The 14,905-nt window shown below is 40.7% G+C and overlaps 2 protein-coding genes across 2 annotated transcripts; both read left to right on the forward strand.

Annotated features, from left to right (window-relative positions):
* Positions 1–907: 907 nt before the first annotated feature.
* Positions 908–12,473, forward strand: flt3 (fms related receptor tyrosine kinase 3). The gene is made up of 24 exons (XM_071544058.1): positions 908–1,016; positions 1,917–1,999; positions 3,236–3,387; positions 3,503–3,627; positions 3,804–3,933; positions 4,320–4,462; positions 4,914–5,083; positions 5,295–5,433; positions 5,666–5,843; positions 6,099–6,199; positions 6,385–6,499; positions 6,616–6,806; positions 6,911–7,023; positions 7,112–7,244; positions 7,420–7,524; positions 7,622–7,732; positions 8,139–8,292; positions 9,039–9,151; positions 9,329–9,450; positions 10,012–10,134; positions 10,289–10,400; positions 10,538–10,637; positions 10,944–11,049; positions 11,260–12,473. The coding sequence occupies exons 1-24, from the start codon at positions 989–991 to the stop codon at positions 11,488–11,490; spliced, it is 3,078 nt and encodes a 1,025-aa protein (XP_071400159.1). The 5' UTR covers positions 908–988; the 3' UTR covers positions 11,491–12,473.
* A 510-nt stretch (positions 12,474–12,983) lies between these two features.
* Positions 12,984–13,970, forward strand: urad (ureidoimidazoline (2-oxo-4-hydroxy-4-carboxy-5-) decarboxylase). Its single transcript, XM_071544329.1, has 2 exons — positions 12,984–13,158; positions 13,624–13,970. The coding sequence occupies exons 1-2, from the start codon at positions 12,984–12,986 to the stop codon at positions 13,968–13,970; spliced, it is 522 nt and encodes a 173-aa protein (XP_071400430.1).
* Positions 13,971–14,905: the final 935 nt, after the last annotated feature.

Consider the following 14,905-nt stretch of genomic DNA (forward strand, 5'->3'; position numbering starts at 1 on the left):
CACGCTGTTGTTGTTTTCTGCTCCCAGTCAGGCTGCTCTGCTAGAAACCAGCTAGCATAGCTTTGCATTGTGGGAAGATTCAACGCTTCTCCGATGCTTGGCAGAGCCTGCTGCAAATGCAAGCTGCTGCAAATGAACTTGCAAACTAAATGCAAAAAAAATGTTAGTCTCTTGAGGCAACTTTGAAGGATGAATGCGGATGCTCTGTGATGTAGCAATCGGCTGGGTTGTATTTTAATTTTTGTGAACCTGTAGAAACTGCTGCAGATTGTGGATTCAGTCAGGGCTATGCTAGATACAGTTGTGTTAATATCCTACTACAGCAGGAAAATGACAGGAAAACCAGACACAGCGTCAGAATACAACCTCGCTGGATTACCCGAGATGTGATCAGGACACCACACAAACCAAGATATGGGGGGGGGAACAATTAAGAAGCTCTTCATACTATACTTCATACTATACTTTATATAATAATATAGCGCAAAATAAGGGAAAATCAAATATCACTAAATTTTGAAAACATGCATGTAGAAAAAACACATTTTTAGCAAGTTTCTGTCCGTTTCCATTAATCTACATCACAAACATACTTGAAAAATTACTATGGCATTTCTATAGGCATAATATTCTTAAAAGGAAGTGTGTATGTGAACGACTTCATTGTAGTTTATGGTAGGCTGTTTTATCTCCCATAACTATAATATTCTTATTCCTGTGTGGTATTATACATAAGTGATGTTGTTATGGCACCCTTGTAAACTGTGTTAAATGATTACCATAGTTATTTTTTCCGACGGGTCAGGGTTTTTTTTTTTCCTTCTAAATATCGTGAGCCAGTCGAAGCTTATAGGCTGCTGAGAGCGTTAACACCTCCAGTGAAACTTCCCCCTGTTTAAAAGGCTCTCAGACATCGCGCCCAATCAAAATTTCGGGGTTTCTAACCAGTTGATGAGTAGGCTATGTGACAAGCGACAGTTGTGCATAAATGCGAGGAAAGTGGGAAATGATTGTGGGTGAGTCAGGCCATTTGAAGTCTCTCTTGTGTGGGCTGATGATGATGTTTCACTTGGATAGTCATTAAATAATTGTCACATTTTCTGACTTTTAAGGCCTGTGCATTTCAAAGATATTTACAGTTGAATTTTTAATGTAGGCAATATAACTTTGCTGTTTCATGTTATCAGAAATGATGGTGATATTTGATTTTGCATGTTAAGTTCTTCATGATTGTGTTGGGCTGTTGATTTTCTACTAGAATATTCTGCTTTATCCAGTACATTATACTCTATATCTATGAGTCCAGTGTATAGCCTACATACTCAATGGAAAGTCATGTGCACCTTGACATGATGCTACATGGCACTATCTTAGGACAAAATGGTTCATGATTAGTAAACTGAAAACATTCAGTCCGTTCTGCTCTTTAGACAGCATGAGGAAACTCAATAAAAAGCCTTCAAGAATGCTGTGAAGCATGAAGGCTGCTTCATCCTTTCATGCAAACTGTGTTGTCTTGTGAAGAACTATAAAAAACCAGAACCACAGTTGATACATAGGCTAAGCATATCAGCCTACTGTCCCATTAATTACCAAATGATTGGCCTAACAAATTGATTGCAAATATAGAAGCATGTTGTCATATAGAGAGCAATGTTAAATATGGAAGCATAAAATTAATATCAATTCCTTGGGCCGCTATAGCCAATAACTTAAGCAGTTGAAAGAAATAGGCTTAGCTATCTTAAGTATTCACTTACCTAAATTACTTCATCAAGTTTATAGCTTTTACATGACATGTGTCTCACTTTAACATAGCCAATGAACTTTGTGTTATTGCTTAGGGCTTTTCATAAAACACACATCCACACAGGGTGAATTCTAGAAATCAACCTGTATTTTTTTTGTCTTTCAAGCTGTTCTCATGCTGTGTGCTGTCAGCGCACACAGCTTTGATGGAGCGGCAGCACAGAATCTGGCCTGCGTACCTGGTCAGGAGGTAAGAGCCAGCATCCTTATTTTGTTTTAGGTGGCTAATCACCAGTAAACTCAGAGTATATATGTACTAGGCTTAGTCTTTCTTGAGTTTATTTCTGAATCAACATTCAGAGTCACAATCAGATTTACTTTGTACTTTGGCAAGGTACAAGGGATATACAAGGAATCTGACTTTAAATGTGCAAGAATTGACATTCATGACACAACCTCAGCTATATTCTAAGAGAGATGGTGCTGGACATACATTAGACGCAATTTGATGGATGCTTTTATCCAAAGTGCATTATAGGTCCAGTGCATACATTTTTAGCATGGATGTGAGCGTCTTGTTCTACCAGAAAAAAAGAAAAACAAAAGTGCAGAACATAAGAGGTTGTGGAACATCACCAGATGGGAAATAACTCAAAAGTGAATGAACCTATTCCTGTTTCATTTCTGTTTATCAGAATGAAAGCCTCTCAGGTATTACAAGATTTGAGTTTGACCACAAGTCATTTACACTGGGGACAGGTTAGAAATAAATCATGTTGTGTGATTCGGTTACATTTGGTGACTCTAGGAGCCACAAAAGATGGAAAGAGCATATACTTTTAAAAGACTATTTTAGACCTATATTGCATGTTATTAAACACTATGTCAAAGACTCACACATAAATGGATGTTCTTAAATTATTATTTTTGTTAATAGTTTGGTCGCACAAGCACCATATGATCATGCTCTTGTAGACTTAATTCTATCAAGCTTACCACAAAAAGAGTTTGTCAGTCAACAGGATAAATTTTACCCTATTTGCATAATTCATCTGCATAGATAAGAGGCAATTTAAGACTAAGCAGTTTAATTGCCATCTACTACTATTCTTCACTATTACCATATTCTTATATTATTCTTCCCAAAGTTCAACTAAAGATAGTGTATTGTGAATATCAAATTGTATACAAGTTAGCCAACCATTTGAACGCAGAACCTTAAAAGTGTGCTTGGACCGGTGAAAGCTGCATTTCCCCCTTTTTTGAAGTAGACTCATTTCATTACAGTGTGATGAAACAGCAAAGAGTCCCAATTGCCATCTCAATGTAACATGTTCTTTATGTAAAATCCTAAATATGCCATATCTTTTTTTTTAGTCCGTTCTTGCAAAATATAGGGGTTATTATCATGAAATGCCAACGTTGAATGGGATGGTGCTAACCACACTGAATGCTGGGTAATTAACAGGTGAGTCTTATCTTTCAGGTGTCATGTCTTCTGCCAGCTGATTATCTTGAAGCCTCTGGTCCTGTCCGTATAGAGGTGTGTGTTGGTAAGAAACTCAGCATATCCCTAGAGCGTTTCTCTGGAGACTCTGCCTGCAACTGGAGCCGAGGAACGGACCTAATACTGACAACGTAAGTGAATGTGTGTGTGTGTGTGTGTGTGTGTGTGTAGGTCTATTCCCTTCTTTTGTGTTGACTATACTTAAATTGAAGCAACAAACAGAGCTTTTCCCTGAAACGTCATCAGGAATGGGAGTTACTCCATGGTCCTACCACCTCTTTCTGAGGCAGACTCGGGGGAATACACACTGAGCTGTGAAACAAGCAACGGGACCCGATCCTCACTGACTGTGTCTCTCCACGTTGTGCTGAGTGAGTAACAGCATAGCGCTCTCTCACCTCACCTTTTGGTCCTGTCAAAGCATGACTAAGCAGAAAAACAACGCTAGACTTTTGGATGCTGAGAAAAGTTTTGCTTATATAAACATAGCCTTCATGTAATCGATGGTAATGAAGCTATCATTTTACCTTGTGTTTTTTTTGTCTAGAACGCCCCGCAATACCACAGCTGAAATTGGTCTCTAAAAACATCCCACTCTCCTCTCCGGAGTTTAAGTGTGTCTCAGAGGGCTGCCCAAAGCCCACAATAAAATGGTTTGACCACATGGACAGGTCTGGGTAAGATGTCACGCATTGCATGTGGATGCACATGTCAAAGAATCGCTGTTGTCGGGTGAAAATCTCCAAAATGTCACCTTTTGAGGAACTAAGAAAAAAAGCCTTGTTTTCAGCTTGACCACCATGTATTTTTCAGTTTAACCAATGGGTTTTGAGAGGCTTTCATCAAACCAAGGGTGGTAGAATTTTCTCAACCCAGTAAGTTAAAACATGAAAATAACCAAAACTGGAGTCACAAAGATTTCACCCGACAACAATTTGTTAATAATGTAGTCTGTTTATATTAATTTCACTAAAAACACAGCAAATCACATCACTTTCCCATATCATCAGACAGAAATAATCCTGATTATCTAAATAATGATGTTTCTCCTCCCTTTAAACAGAAGCGGTACTGATGGGAGAAATCCTTCTACATACAGTGAGAGGACAGCGAGCACAATAGACGGCAGTTCATATGTCAATAAAGCAGTGATGTGCTGTGCCACTAACACTGAAGGAGAAGAATGCTCCCAGCTGTATGACTATGGTAATTCAAATAATCACCAAAGTAACCAAATATGTCCTACAAAATATCAGTTCATAATCCCATATAATAAATGACTGTGAAGTCCAAAAATGAAACATAAACGTCAGAAGAAGAGAGGTTTATCCACTTGCAGAGAAATTTAGTCATTTTCGTTTTCTTTCATATACACACCTTAAGAACCAAACACAAACACATGAATAAAACACAGCAGCCTTCCAGCATCTAGCTGGTCTCTCTAACCTGGTCAAACTGCCTTGCTTTTTAAATTGCATATAAGGAATTATTGTCAATCAACTGAAATGTATTTGTCTAGCCCCTAATCACAGCTACAGTCTCAAAGGGCTTAATATGTGCACAATTTAACCCCGTAAATGAAAACACCCTAGACACTGACCATGTAATCATTGTCCATTGTATGACTTATTGTGGCCCTGCTGTATGTGTTTTTCAGATATGGACAGTGACTGGAGGAAGAATGACGAGGTTTCCGAGGTGACCCTGAGCCCCGGTCAGCCCCTGCTGCTTCGCTGCAGAAACTACAAGAAACCATTGCCAGTGTGGGAGAGAGACAGTAAAACAGTTAACTCTGCAGTAGAATGCCCAACTAACACCAAGGAGGAGGTAATTCCTGCTGTAGAGTGTGTGACCACTGACGGTGTCTTCAGTTTCTGTGATGTTCTTTGAATTTTCTTGTGAATAGAGTTTTTTTCCTTTGTGCTTTTCATAAAACTAGCCTTCCATATTTCATTCATATTTACCCAAGCTCATCATGAAGAATCACTGTATTGATCTTCCCCATTCAAATCAATACAGCATTATCTTTTCTTTCCAGATTTGCATGAAGACTGATTCGCATGCCGGTCATAAAATGGCCTACCTGTTCATCGAATCAGTTCATGTGAACCACAGTGGCACATATACATGTAGGAATAACAAAAACAAAACTAAGTCTGTCCACATTCGCATCCTGGGTTAGTAGAACTCATCTCTTGTCAATTTACCTTTTTACTGTCTGTAAATATTGTGTATGATTATTTCAAATGTTACCATATAATCATAATTCTGAACGATTCTCGTCTTGTTCTTTCTAATATTTAGGCTCAGAATGCATTTGGTATATAATAGCTTTAGACTGAGATGCTCAAGTTGATGTTCATTAATCACAACGCTCAGCTGACTGATTTCATTCTTGTGTTTCCTCAGCTGAGGGTTTCCTCTTTGTCCAGCTAGATAAGAGCAAAACCATATCGGCCCAGAGGGCATCCAGCTTCTGCTTGCAAGCCAATGTCTCCTTTCACCCTGTGCTCCAGCGCTGTGTCTGGGAACACCCTGATAAAAACAAAACTGAGTGCCGCAGGCCAACACGGATATCGAATCACAGGTAGTTCTGTAAAGCTGCTTTTTGCCGGGGCTCAATTCTATCTAAGAACTCAATCCTAAGTATTTCCCATAGTTCACTGACCATCAGCAGGTATAAATGCACAAAACACTAAAATTATAGATGTTCTAAGCAAACGGAGACAGCCACAAATTAATCATCTCAATCATATGATGATATGACATGTATAATCAAAGGGGCATGACTTTTGGAAGGTTTCATATGAAATTGTTGGCCATGACATGGTCGTCTCCTCAGGACTCTGGAGCTATGTAATCAGCAAAAATCAGGAGAATATAAGTTGCACCTGGAGGCGGGAGGACAAACAGAAACAAAGAATATATCACTGTGTGTGGCAGGTAAGATGGATACACCTGGTGCGTGTGTATGTGTGTATGTGTCTATGTGTGTGTGTTTTTGTGTTTATGTTTGTGTGTGTGTTTTCTATCATTTATATAACCTCTGCACAATTTATCACAATTTAAAAGTGCCTATTCACTGTTTTATATGACACAAAGTCCCACTGAAAACACCTTTGTTTCAGAGCCTCCAGAGTTCAAATGCTATTTTAACCAGGCTGTCAAGAATTTCACCTGTGAGACTACAAGTCCCAGACCAGCAAATTTCACTTGGATGTCCAGCTCTCTGTCCAATGGCAGGTATGTTTACTGTCGGAGGGTATTGCTGCCCTGATGTGCACACACAAACAAAGAAAAAACAAAAACTAAGCTTTGAGTTTCTTCAAGTCCCTGCTATATTGTATGTCTCTTTGCAGCTCTGCTGTCTGGAAAGAGATCCCAGGCTCCTTCCAACAAGACTCTGATCTGTTCTGCAACAAGACGCTCAACAGCTCACTCAACACAAATCAAGTGGATGGAGACCACTTTAAGTTTTGCCTTACTAATTCAGTTGGCTCCTGGTGCAGCCATCAGCTGTTCAACAGCCCTTCTGTCCAGGCCTCCACAGGTAGGAAGATCAGTTTTACATTACAAAATGATTAAATGAAATTGCCGTGTTCGTTTTTTTTTACTGTGATTAGAAACTGGTGGTCATAAATAGCTGTTGTTTAGGTGTCGCAGACCCTGACAAAGGCAACTCTATGGTGCTGAAAGTAGGCAGCTTGTTCCTGCTTCTGGCTTTGGCAGTAGTCACTGTGGTGCTCATGTACACTGTCAAAAAAAAGGTATGCATTACACATCTATACACACACACATGCATGTGCACACACACAAAAAACATGCATCAAACCTGTTTGTTTGTTTTTTCAATAGAAACCCCAGTATCAGACCCAGCTACAGATGATCCAGATGGTTGGACCCAATGATAATGACTACATCTACATCAACTTCAAGGACTTCCAGTACGACCAGAAATGGGAGTTTCCCAGGGAGAACCTGGAACTGGGTATGAATGAGACAAACTTCCTGTCTGTAAGGTCCATATCTTTGCTGTGCAGTAAAGAGCTTACAGGCTGGTAAACTCCCTGCTGACTTGCCACGGTACAACAGATGATTTAGCATTTTAAAGTGGAGCTCATTAGAATGATACTCACATTAATGTTGTATGTGCATCCCCCCAGGTAAAGAACTTGGCTCCGGGGCCTTTGGCATGGTGGTCCAAGCTACAGCCTATGGCATCAACAGACCTGGAGTCTCACAGCAGGTGGCTGTCAAGATGCTTAAAGGTCAGTGTTTAGGACGCCCTCTATTCCATGACTGAACTGCAAAATTTTACTGAGGTAATTTCGATAAGGCTAGCTGATCTGGTGTTTGGCCCTGCAGAGAAACACCAGACGGTGGAGAAGGAGGCTCTGATGTCAGAGCTAAAGATGCTGACTCACATCGGTCACCATGCCAACATCGTTAACCTGCTCGGGGCGTGCACAGGCTTAGGTACATTTACCACACCCAATTACTGACACGCACAACAAATATAACCAATCAGTAATGGTAATTTCAATCAGAACTAACAAAGAAATTAAAATGACTGAACTTATATTGAACAAACAAGTCTTAATTATGTGATTTGTGTGTGTCTTACAGTCTTGGACCAAATAGAATTTGTACACACTTATTACATCTGATTTTATCCTAATTAGGTGGTAGGAGTTTGCCACTTGGATGATACAAAAAATGGTGACAAAATTTCAGATGATCACAAAAGAGTATTTGAAAATCAATTTAGTATACCTTTGGAGTGTGAACTTATCTGACTCTATCAGAGTTGTCTTGATGGAGCCAACCCCCACACATCCTGCACAAGGAGGTCAAAGAGAATTATTTGTCTATTGTCTTTTAGGACCCATATACCTGATCTTCCAGTACTGTTGTTATGGAGACCTGTTGAACTATCTAAAGAACAACAGGGAGCGCTACCACAAGTCTCTGACCGATGCCTTCAACAAGGACCGTTTTAGCAGCCTGTACCACAACCTGCCCAAGAGAAGCTCTAGGTGGGAACAGGGGGGAAAGGGAGAATAACACTGGGTATAGGTCAACACAGGGTGTGTCAAATATGTAGACAGATATATGTGTAGAGGCACAGCCATATTTGTGAAATGATTCTCTGTTAAGGCTCTGTTTTCAGGGTAGGTTTAACATTACAGCAGTGGTGGAAAGAGTATTAGAATGTCCTACTCACTGTTACTTTGCTGATATTTTACTTAAGTAGAAGTAAAAGTACTGGTGCAAAAATCTATTTAAGTAAAAGTAAAAAGTAGCTTTTTTAAAACTCTGTACTCAGAGTATAAGTTACTGAGTTACTTTTTAGAAAAGAGAACATTGTTAGATGATCTTTCCCATGCAATTCTAAACGTACAGAGTTCAAACTTGATTCTTTTAATTTGCAAATTTGGAGATTACAAAATAAAGTGCACAAACAAAGTAAGGCCAGTTTACTCTTTTCTTCTTTGCTGACTGATTGTTCACTGTAAATAGCTCCACATTTGGCCAATTTACCATTGTCCAGTTTCTGTTGTTTATGGAGAGACACAAAATTTGTACTCTGTAATGGATGTGATTTAAGATGTAGTGAGGTATAATACTTCAGTAAAAACATACTTAAGTAAAAGTAAAATTATTGACTTTGAAGAAGAAAGTACAAGTACACAAAAAAGCTACTCAATTACAGTAATGTGAGTAAATGTAATTAGTTGATTCCACCCTTGCATTACAGTAATACATGCTTGTGTTTTCTCAGCGAGTTCCAGATACCGGTGGATAACTATATACCCATGTACCCCGCCACCATGAGGGGGCAGGAGAACGTAGCCCTCCTCAACCTCAACTCCGGCCCCATGGACAGCTGTGAAGGTCAGCATACCATCAGCCTCTCCCTCAGTTGAACCCTAAACCCAGGAGAACATACATGTTGTCAAGCAGATGTTATTTACCAACATGCAGAGCCTATTAATGGCATCTAGCTGAGCAGTGTGTGTAGTGGATCCCTCTGAGCTGTGTAGATCCCAACTGATCCCGGTTTATCTCCAGACCCAGTGATCTTTGAGGAGTCGGAGGAACAGCGGGAGGAGTTGGAAGCGCTGACCTACGATGACCTGCTGAGCTTTGCCTACCAGGTGGCCCAGGGCATGGAGTTCCTCTCCTCCAAGAATGTAAGGACACAGGGCCACACTGTGGCAAGGCTCACACATTACATCTTTTAAGCCCACACCCCCACACAGAGATCCTTTTTTTTTCCATGCAACATACCATATACACCACTGCATTTTTCTAAAAAGGATAAGAACGATTCTCCCATATCCTATCCCTCCCACATTCTCTCCTGCATATTTGTTCCTCAAAAATAGAGCCAGAAATTATTTTACCAATGTACGTTTATGTTTTTGAGGATTTTGACTTGTAGATAGGAAATAAGCTTTCTTAACCCATCATAACTCCAACTGCTGGTCTGTTTTCATCCAATGTTTACAAACGTAAACAAAACTACAACCTCTAATTTTGTGTAAAACTCCTGTTTAGCTGACATGTACCGTCTGCTTTTTCCATCAAAAGTTCACACAGTACATTTCAATCCAGCAAATCACTATTTAAACAAAGCCAACAGTGGGGCAAGATAACATATATGCCATAACACAATTATGGGCTTGGTGTTTGAGGATGATGAGTGATGTGACTGAAGTAATATTGTGTTATTTGGTCCTGTCTGTCTCCAGTGTATCCATCGCGACCTGGCAGCCCGGAACGTGTTGGTGACAAAGAGCAGACTGGTGAAAATTGCGGACTTTGGACTGGCCCGGGACATCGACAACGACTCCAACTACGTCGTGAGAGGAAACGTATGTCACATCATATGACAAGATGACTTTTCCATCTTGTTTCCCATTATTCTTAAAGTGCTTTTACTTAAGATCTGGGTATTGTCTGTCGTCTGGGTATTGTCTGTCGCTTCTCAGACAGTATGTTATGTGATATGGCTGGGCTGTCTTTCAGGTGCGTTTGCCGGTGAAGTGGATGGCGCCAGAGAGCATCTTCCAGGGGATGTACACCATGAAGAGTGACGTCTGGGCTTACGGCATACTGCTGTGGGAAATCTTCTCACTCGGTAGCCTTCTCAAACAAGCATTCTCCGGGCAGAACACATTTAAAAGACAGTTACTGTCACAATTCCTGCACAATGATAAACATGAACACTATCTCACTCTCTGACCGTCTCTGTCTCTTTCCTTTTCTCTCTCTCAGGCATCACTCCATACCCCGGCATGAAGGTGGATAACAAATTCTACTCCATGATTGAGAGAGGGTTTAAGATGGAGTGTCCATACTATGCCGGCGAGTCTGTGTAGGTGTCTTCAGTCCATATTCAACCCATCTGTTTCTCCAGTAAATGGGCACAATATATGAATGATTTAGTGATATTGGCCTATAGTTCTAGTCAACATTGCACACTGTTATCACATCTTAGATATTTTAATTGCATGCACAATAAGTACAATGAGTGAAAGTGAAAATAATCTATATGGTTGCAAGCATATGATAAGCACAAGGGCAGACCCAGCCACCTGAATCCTGCCAAAATGTATAATATCTATTTTGATGCAAGAACACCACATAAATCTGTGAATACTTCATCTCCCCTCTCCTCCAGGTATGGGATGATATGTAAGTGCTGGGACCTGGAGCCTTGCAACCGCCCTCCGTTCTCCAAGTTGGCGGCCTTTATGGACGACCAGCTGGCAGACATGGAGGAGAAGGTAGGAACCTGCTGACTGGGGACAGATACATGAATATTTTTTGGTGGACTTTACCCAAATAATGCTATAGAAATAGTTTATTTGAAGCGTAGTGTTCTCCTTCATCTATACCATTGGACAGAGAATGCAGACATCTCTCTCAGACAGGACATTAGGAGCATAATTATCAAACCTCATGCCATTACCTAACCAAGCTCCCGTCTCTTTCAGCTCTACCACAATATACCAGACCGGAACTCCAATGACTCAGACTACCAGAATGGACCTGCCATCTTGGACATCTCAGCTTTGACAAAAGAGAAGGAGAATCCGACGCAGTCGTGCAATCAGTATTGTCGGACCCATGCCACTGAAGAAATTACAACAGCAACAACGTCTGACTCTGCCACCAAGACAGCTGATGACAAATATCTGAAACCATATGATACAGAGTCAGAGTGAGCATCTCTGATGGAATTGAGCTTCAGTTATTTCCGCTCACTGAATGCATGCTGAGGTTGACCCAGTGGTCTTTTCTGGAGGCAATTTACAAAAAAACCCCACCTTAGCTTTATTTTAAAGCAGCTTATATAAGATCCTCTTCATGATAATAATCTCCAACTGTATGTAGCAGAAGAGTTGGAATGTAGTTGCTTCATATTCTACACACAATTAAAATATTGTCAGCATTTTCAGGGTACCAGGTGGGATTGAATAATATATGTAGCATTTATTTTACATATTTTACATTTTACATTTATATATTTTTATTTTGCTGTATGAGAAGTTTTTTTATCAGTATGTGTAGGACTGGGATTTCAGCTTATAATATTTGAACAATGAAAATATGGTATTGATGTAAGTACAGTATTATTGTATTCTCTGAGTTTTCATCAGCGCAGCTAACTGCCTCCAACAGGTTTCATAAAACAGTGTCAGATATTCTCAGGACCATATGTGCACTTGTAGGCACAGAATTATAGCTTTTTGTTCTACATTATTTGGCAATAAATCAACTGTTGGTTTTAGATTTCATGATAATATAGGCTACTGTTATGACTGCAACCGTTTGCCTTTTAATATTTTTGGGCAGTGAAATGTGATTACAGTGTTCTTGTTGTGTTTCTTTTATCACATCAGCAGCTAATTGTTACTAACAGATTCAGCCCAGACTTTTTTTTTTTTTTATACCTTTTTACACATTTTTAAACCAGTTGATTCTGATGCTTCCTTGAGAGATTTTAATGGGATTTATACTATATTACACTGTGCGTTTGTTCTTTTGAAGATTGAGTATTAGTCTATAGGCTACCTGCAATAAAGTATTTTAAAAAAAATCCAAAAATGTTTGCATATTGAAAGTAAAACGCTGTAGATTGCAAACAGAAGTCGTCTAGGATAACATGAGGCTCTGTCTGTGCGCTAGATGGCGCCAGAGATCAGAGTTTGCATGTTGCAGTTCGCATAAGAGGCTCTGTGGCCATTGGCATCTAAAATGTGCATCATGTTTGGGGTTTTGTGCTTGACGAACGGTGACTGTCAACCTTTTAGTAAGCTCCTCTTTCCAACGACAGATTGGCAACGACTGGCAATTGAATTAGGAGAAATATTAACCACAGCCAGGGGTAGGGTCTGTAGTTCTGTGTGTGTCCGACAGGCCCGTGCGCAGACTTTTAGGAGGGCAGGTGCTCAACTGTAAAAAATAATAATAATAAATAAAAATTAAAAAAAGTGGGGGCTGGCTGAGGGCACAAACTTAAAATTTAGACCTGGCCAAAAAGGACACTTTTTGCAATGGAAACCAAAAGGGCAGGTGCCCAAGCCCCACCCCCCGTGCATGTGCATGGTGTCCAACAGAGCATTAACCCCCACGGCAGGGGGCTTTTACTTTGGCATGTCCGAAGGTCAGTCGGCCACTGCCTGTGGAATAACTGGAGAGCGTCCCCACAAACAACATGGACATCAGCGCACTAAATGCTCTCTCCTACGAGGACTTTGTGAATATTCTCGGTAATGTGGTGGAGAAATGCCCCATTATAACGGCCGCGGTGTGGTCGAGGCGTCCCTTTGCGAGCCTGGCTGTCTTGGAGGCCGCCATCAATGATTTCATCGAGGCTCTTCCAGAATCAGGTTGGTCATGCATTTTATTTTATTCACAAATCATCATTAATCTGCGTTTTAGCCCTGCTGAGGGTTAGACTGGCTGTTCAACATAGCTTTCCCAGGCTAGTTGCGCACAAAACACAAGATATTTTCCTGCGACTTGGGAGTTTTTGTTGCCCTTCTTTTAATATCCTTGTTTATGACAAACCTGTTTAAAAACGCTCTCCTAATAAACTTGACTGATTTACATAAATTCAGCTTTAATAGTCTAGTGGTTAGGGAGACCGTCCCGTCATTAGAAGATCTCACGTTCAATCCCATTACATCCACACGGCCTATGGAAGTGCTCTTGAGCAAGGCACTGAACCTGCTGAGCTGCTGATTCAAGTCGTATAAGAGCGTCATCTAAATGTCGAAAATGTAAATGTGATACCAAGCAGCATGTTGTGCAGTGCAGACGCAGTGCAGTAATCAGTCTCCATGTGTGTTCAGGTAAAGAGGGGATCCTCAGGTGTCACCCCGACCTCGCGGGCAGGGACCTCCAGAGTGGCACTCTGACCCGGGAGTCGCGCGAGGAACAGGCACGAGCCGGACTGGACACGTTGAACTCTGCGGAGGTCTCGCGCATGGCCCGACTCAACGAGGAATACAAGGAGCGCTTCGGGTTCCCGTTTGTTATCTGCGCCCGGATGAGCGACAAGGAGACCATCTTACGGCAGCTGTCCGAGCGCCTTGGAAACGAGTGCGCAGTGGAGAGAGCGCGCGGCGTCGAGGAGGTGAAAAAGATCTGTCACCTGCGTCTCCAAGGGCTCGTGCTCACTGACGCACACAAGTTATGAACCTTTAACTTATTTTTGGATTAACATGGCATTTCACCGGTGCCAATTTTCTTACCATCTCTATGTAAAGCCTAACATTAATGCCCTATGATGTATATTGTAAACTGGGATGATTAGTTTATTCTGAATTACGCACGATGTTATTGTTTTTAAACATCTAGTAAACATTCATTCATGCTTCCATCATTCATCCATATTGAATTCTTCAAGCAATGTGACAAATGGATCATTGATTTTAGTTTAACAATTGATATGTATAAAACTGAACATTGATAATATGGCCTATACTTTATTCGTGACATAGTCATACTATATACATTCATAAACTAAACTTGATTGTACTGCCACTCATTTCTCTGAGGTCAAAAAGAATACAAAGGCGTACTCATGGCAGACAGATTAGCCCATAACACCACAGTTTGTGTAAGCAGCTGAATCCATGGTTCTGCCTCCTATGACAAAAAAGATAGGTGGTCCTTGCATGATTTGGTAATGTTCACATCATTGTCATTTGGTTGTAGCCTGTGTCCCAACAGAAGCTCAGACCCATGGCAAAGTGAGATCACAGAAATGCCCCTCTAGTCATTTATGACAGTGGCTCCCAAAGTTGGGGTCTGGGGTCCACCAGGGGTCCACGAGGGGGTTCCATTGAGCCCGCAGTAAAATGAGGAATAGATTCATGTCAATATTATTTCACTTGTGACTTGTGATTATAGGTTTCATCCTCTCATCGCCCCACCTACAATATATCATTTTGTACAAAGTTATATCTAACAACATAAATCCTCTCAGATGTGGGTTCCTTGGACATAATCTTATCAGATGGGGGTCTAATGTGTGTCTATTTGGTTCTTAATATAAAAAAAAAAGTTTGGGGATTCCTGTGATCTGGGTTTGGACGCCAGTCTTGAGAATAAGTGCCTCTTGGTGTGTCT

Source organism: Centroberyx affinis, unplaced genomic scaffold (genome assembly GCF_046629955.1).
Source record: "Centroberyx affinis isolate AG114_WGS23_722 - 3 ecotype Tasmania unplaced genomic scaffold, CSIRO-AGI_Caff_v1 ptg000243l_1, whole genome shotgun sequence".
Taxonomy (NCBI): domain Eukaryota; kingdom Metazoa; phylum Chordata; class Actinopteri; order Beryciformes; family Berycidae; genus Centroberyx; species Centroberyx affinis.

Bases quoted from the DNA above. Each gene is read 5' to 3' on its own strand.
- flt3 (XM_071544058.1), top strand. From the start codon at position 989: ATGCGAGGAAAGTGGGAAATGATTGTGG. The intron at 2,000-3,235 runs GTAAGAGCCAGC...CTTATCTTTCAG, and splicing joins CCTGCGTACCTGGTCAGGAG to GTGTCATGTCTTCTGCCAGC. The intron at 6,807-6,910 runs GTAGGAAGATCA...GCTGTTGTTTAG, and splicing joins TTCTGTCCAGGCCTCCACAG to GTGTCGCAGACCCTGACAAA.
- urad (XM_071544329.1), top strand. From the start codon at position 12,984: ATGGACATCAGCGCACTAAATGCTCTCTCCTACGAGGACTTTGTGAAT. The intron at 13,159-13,623 runs GTTGGTCATGCA...ATGTGTGTTCAG, and splicing joins CGAGGCTCTTCCAGAATCAG to GTAAAGAGGGGATCCTCAGG.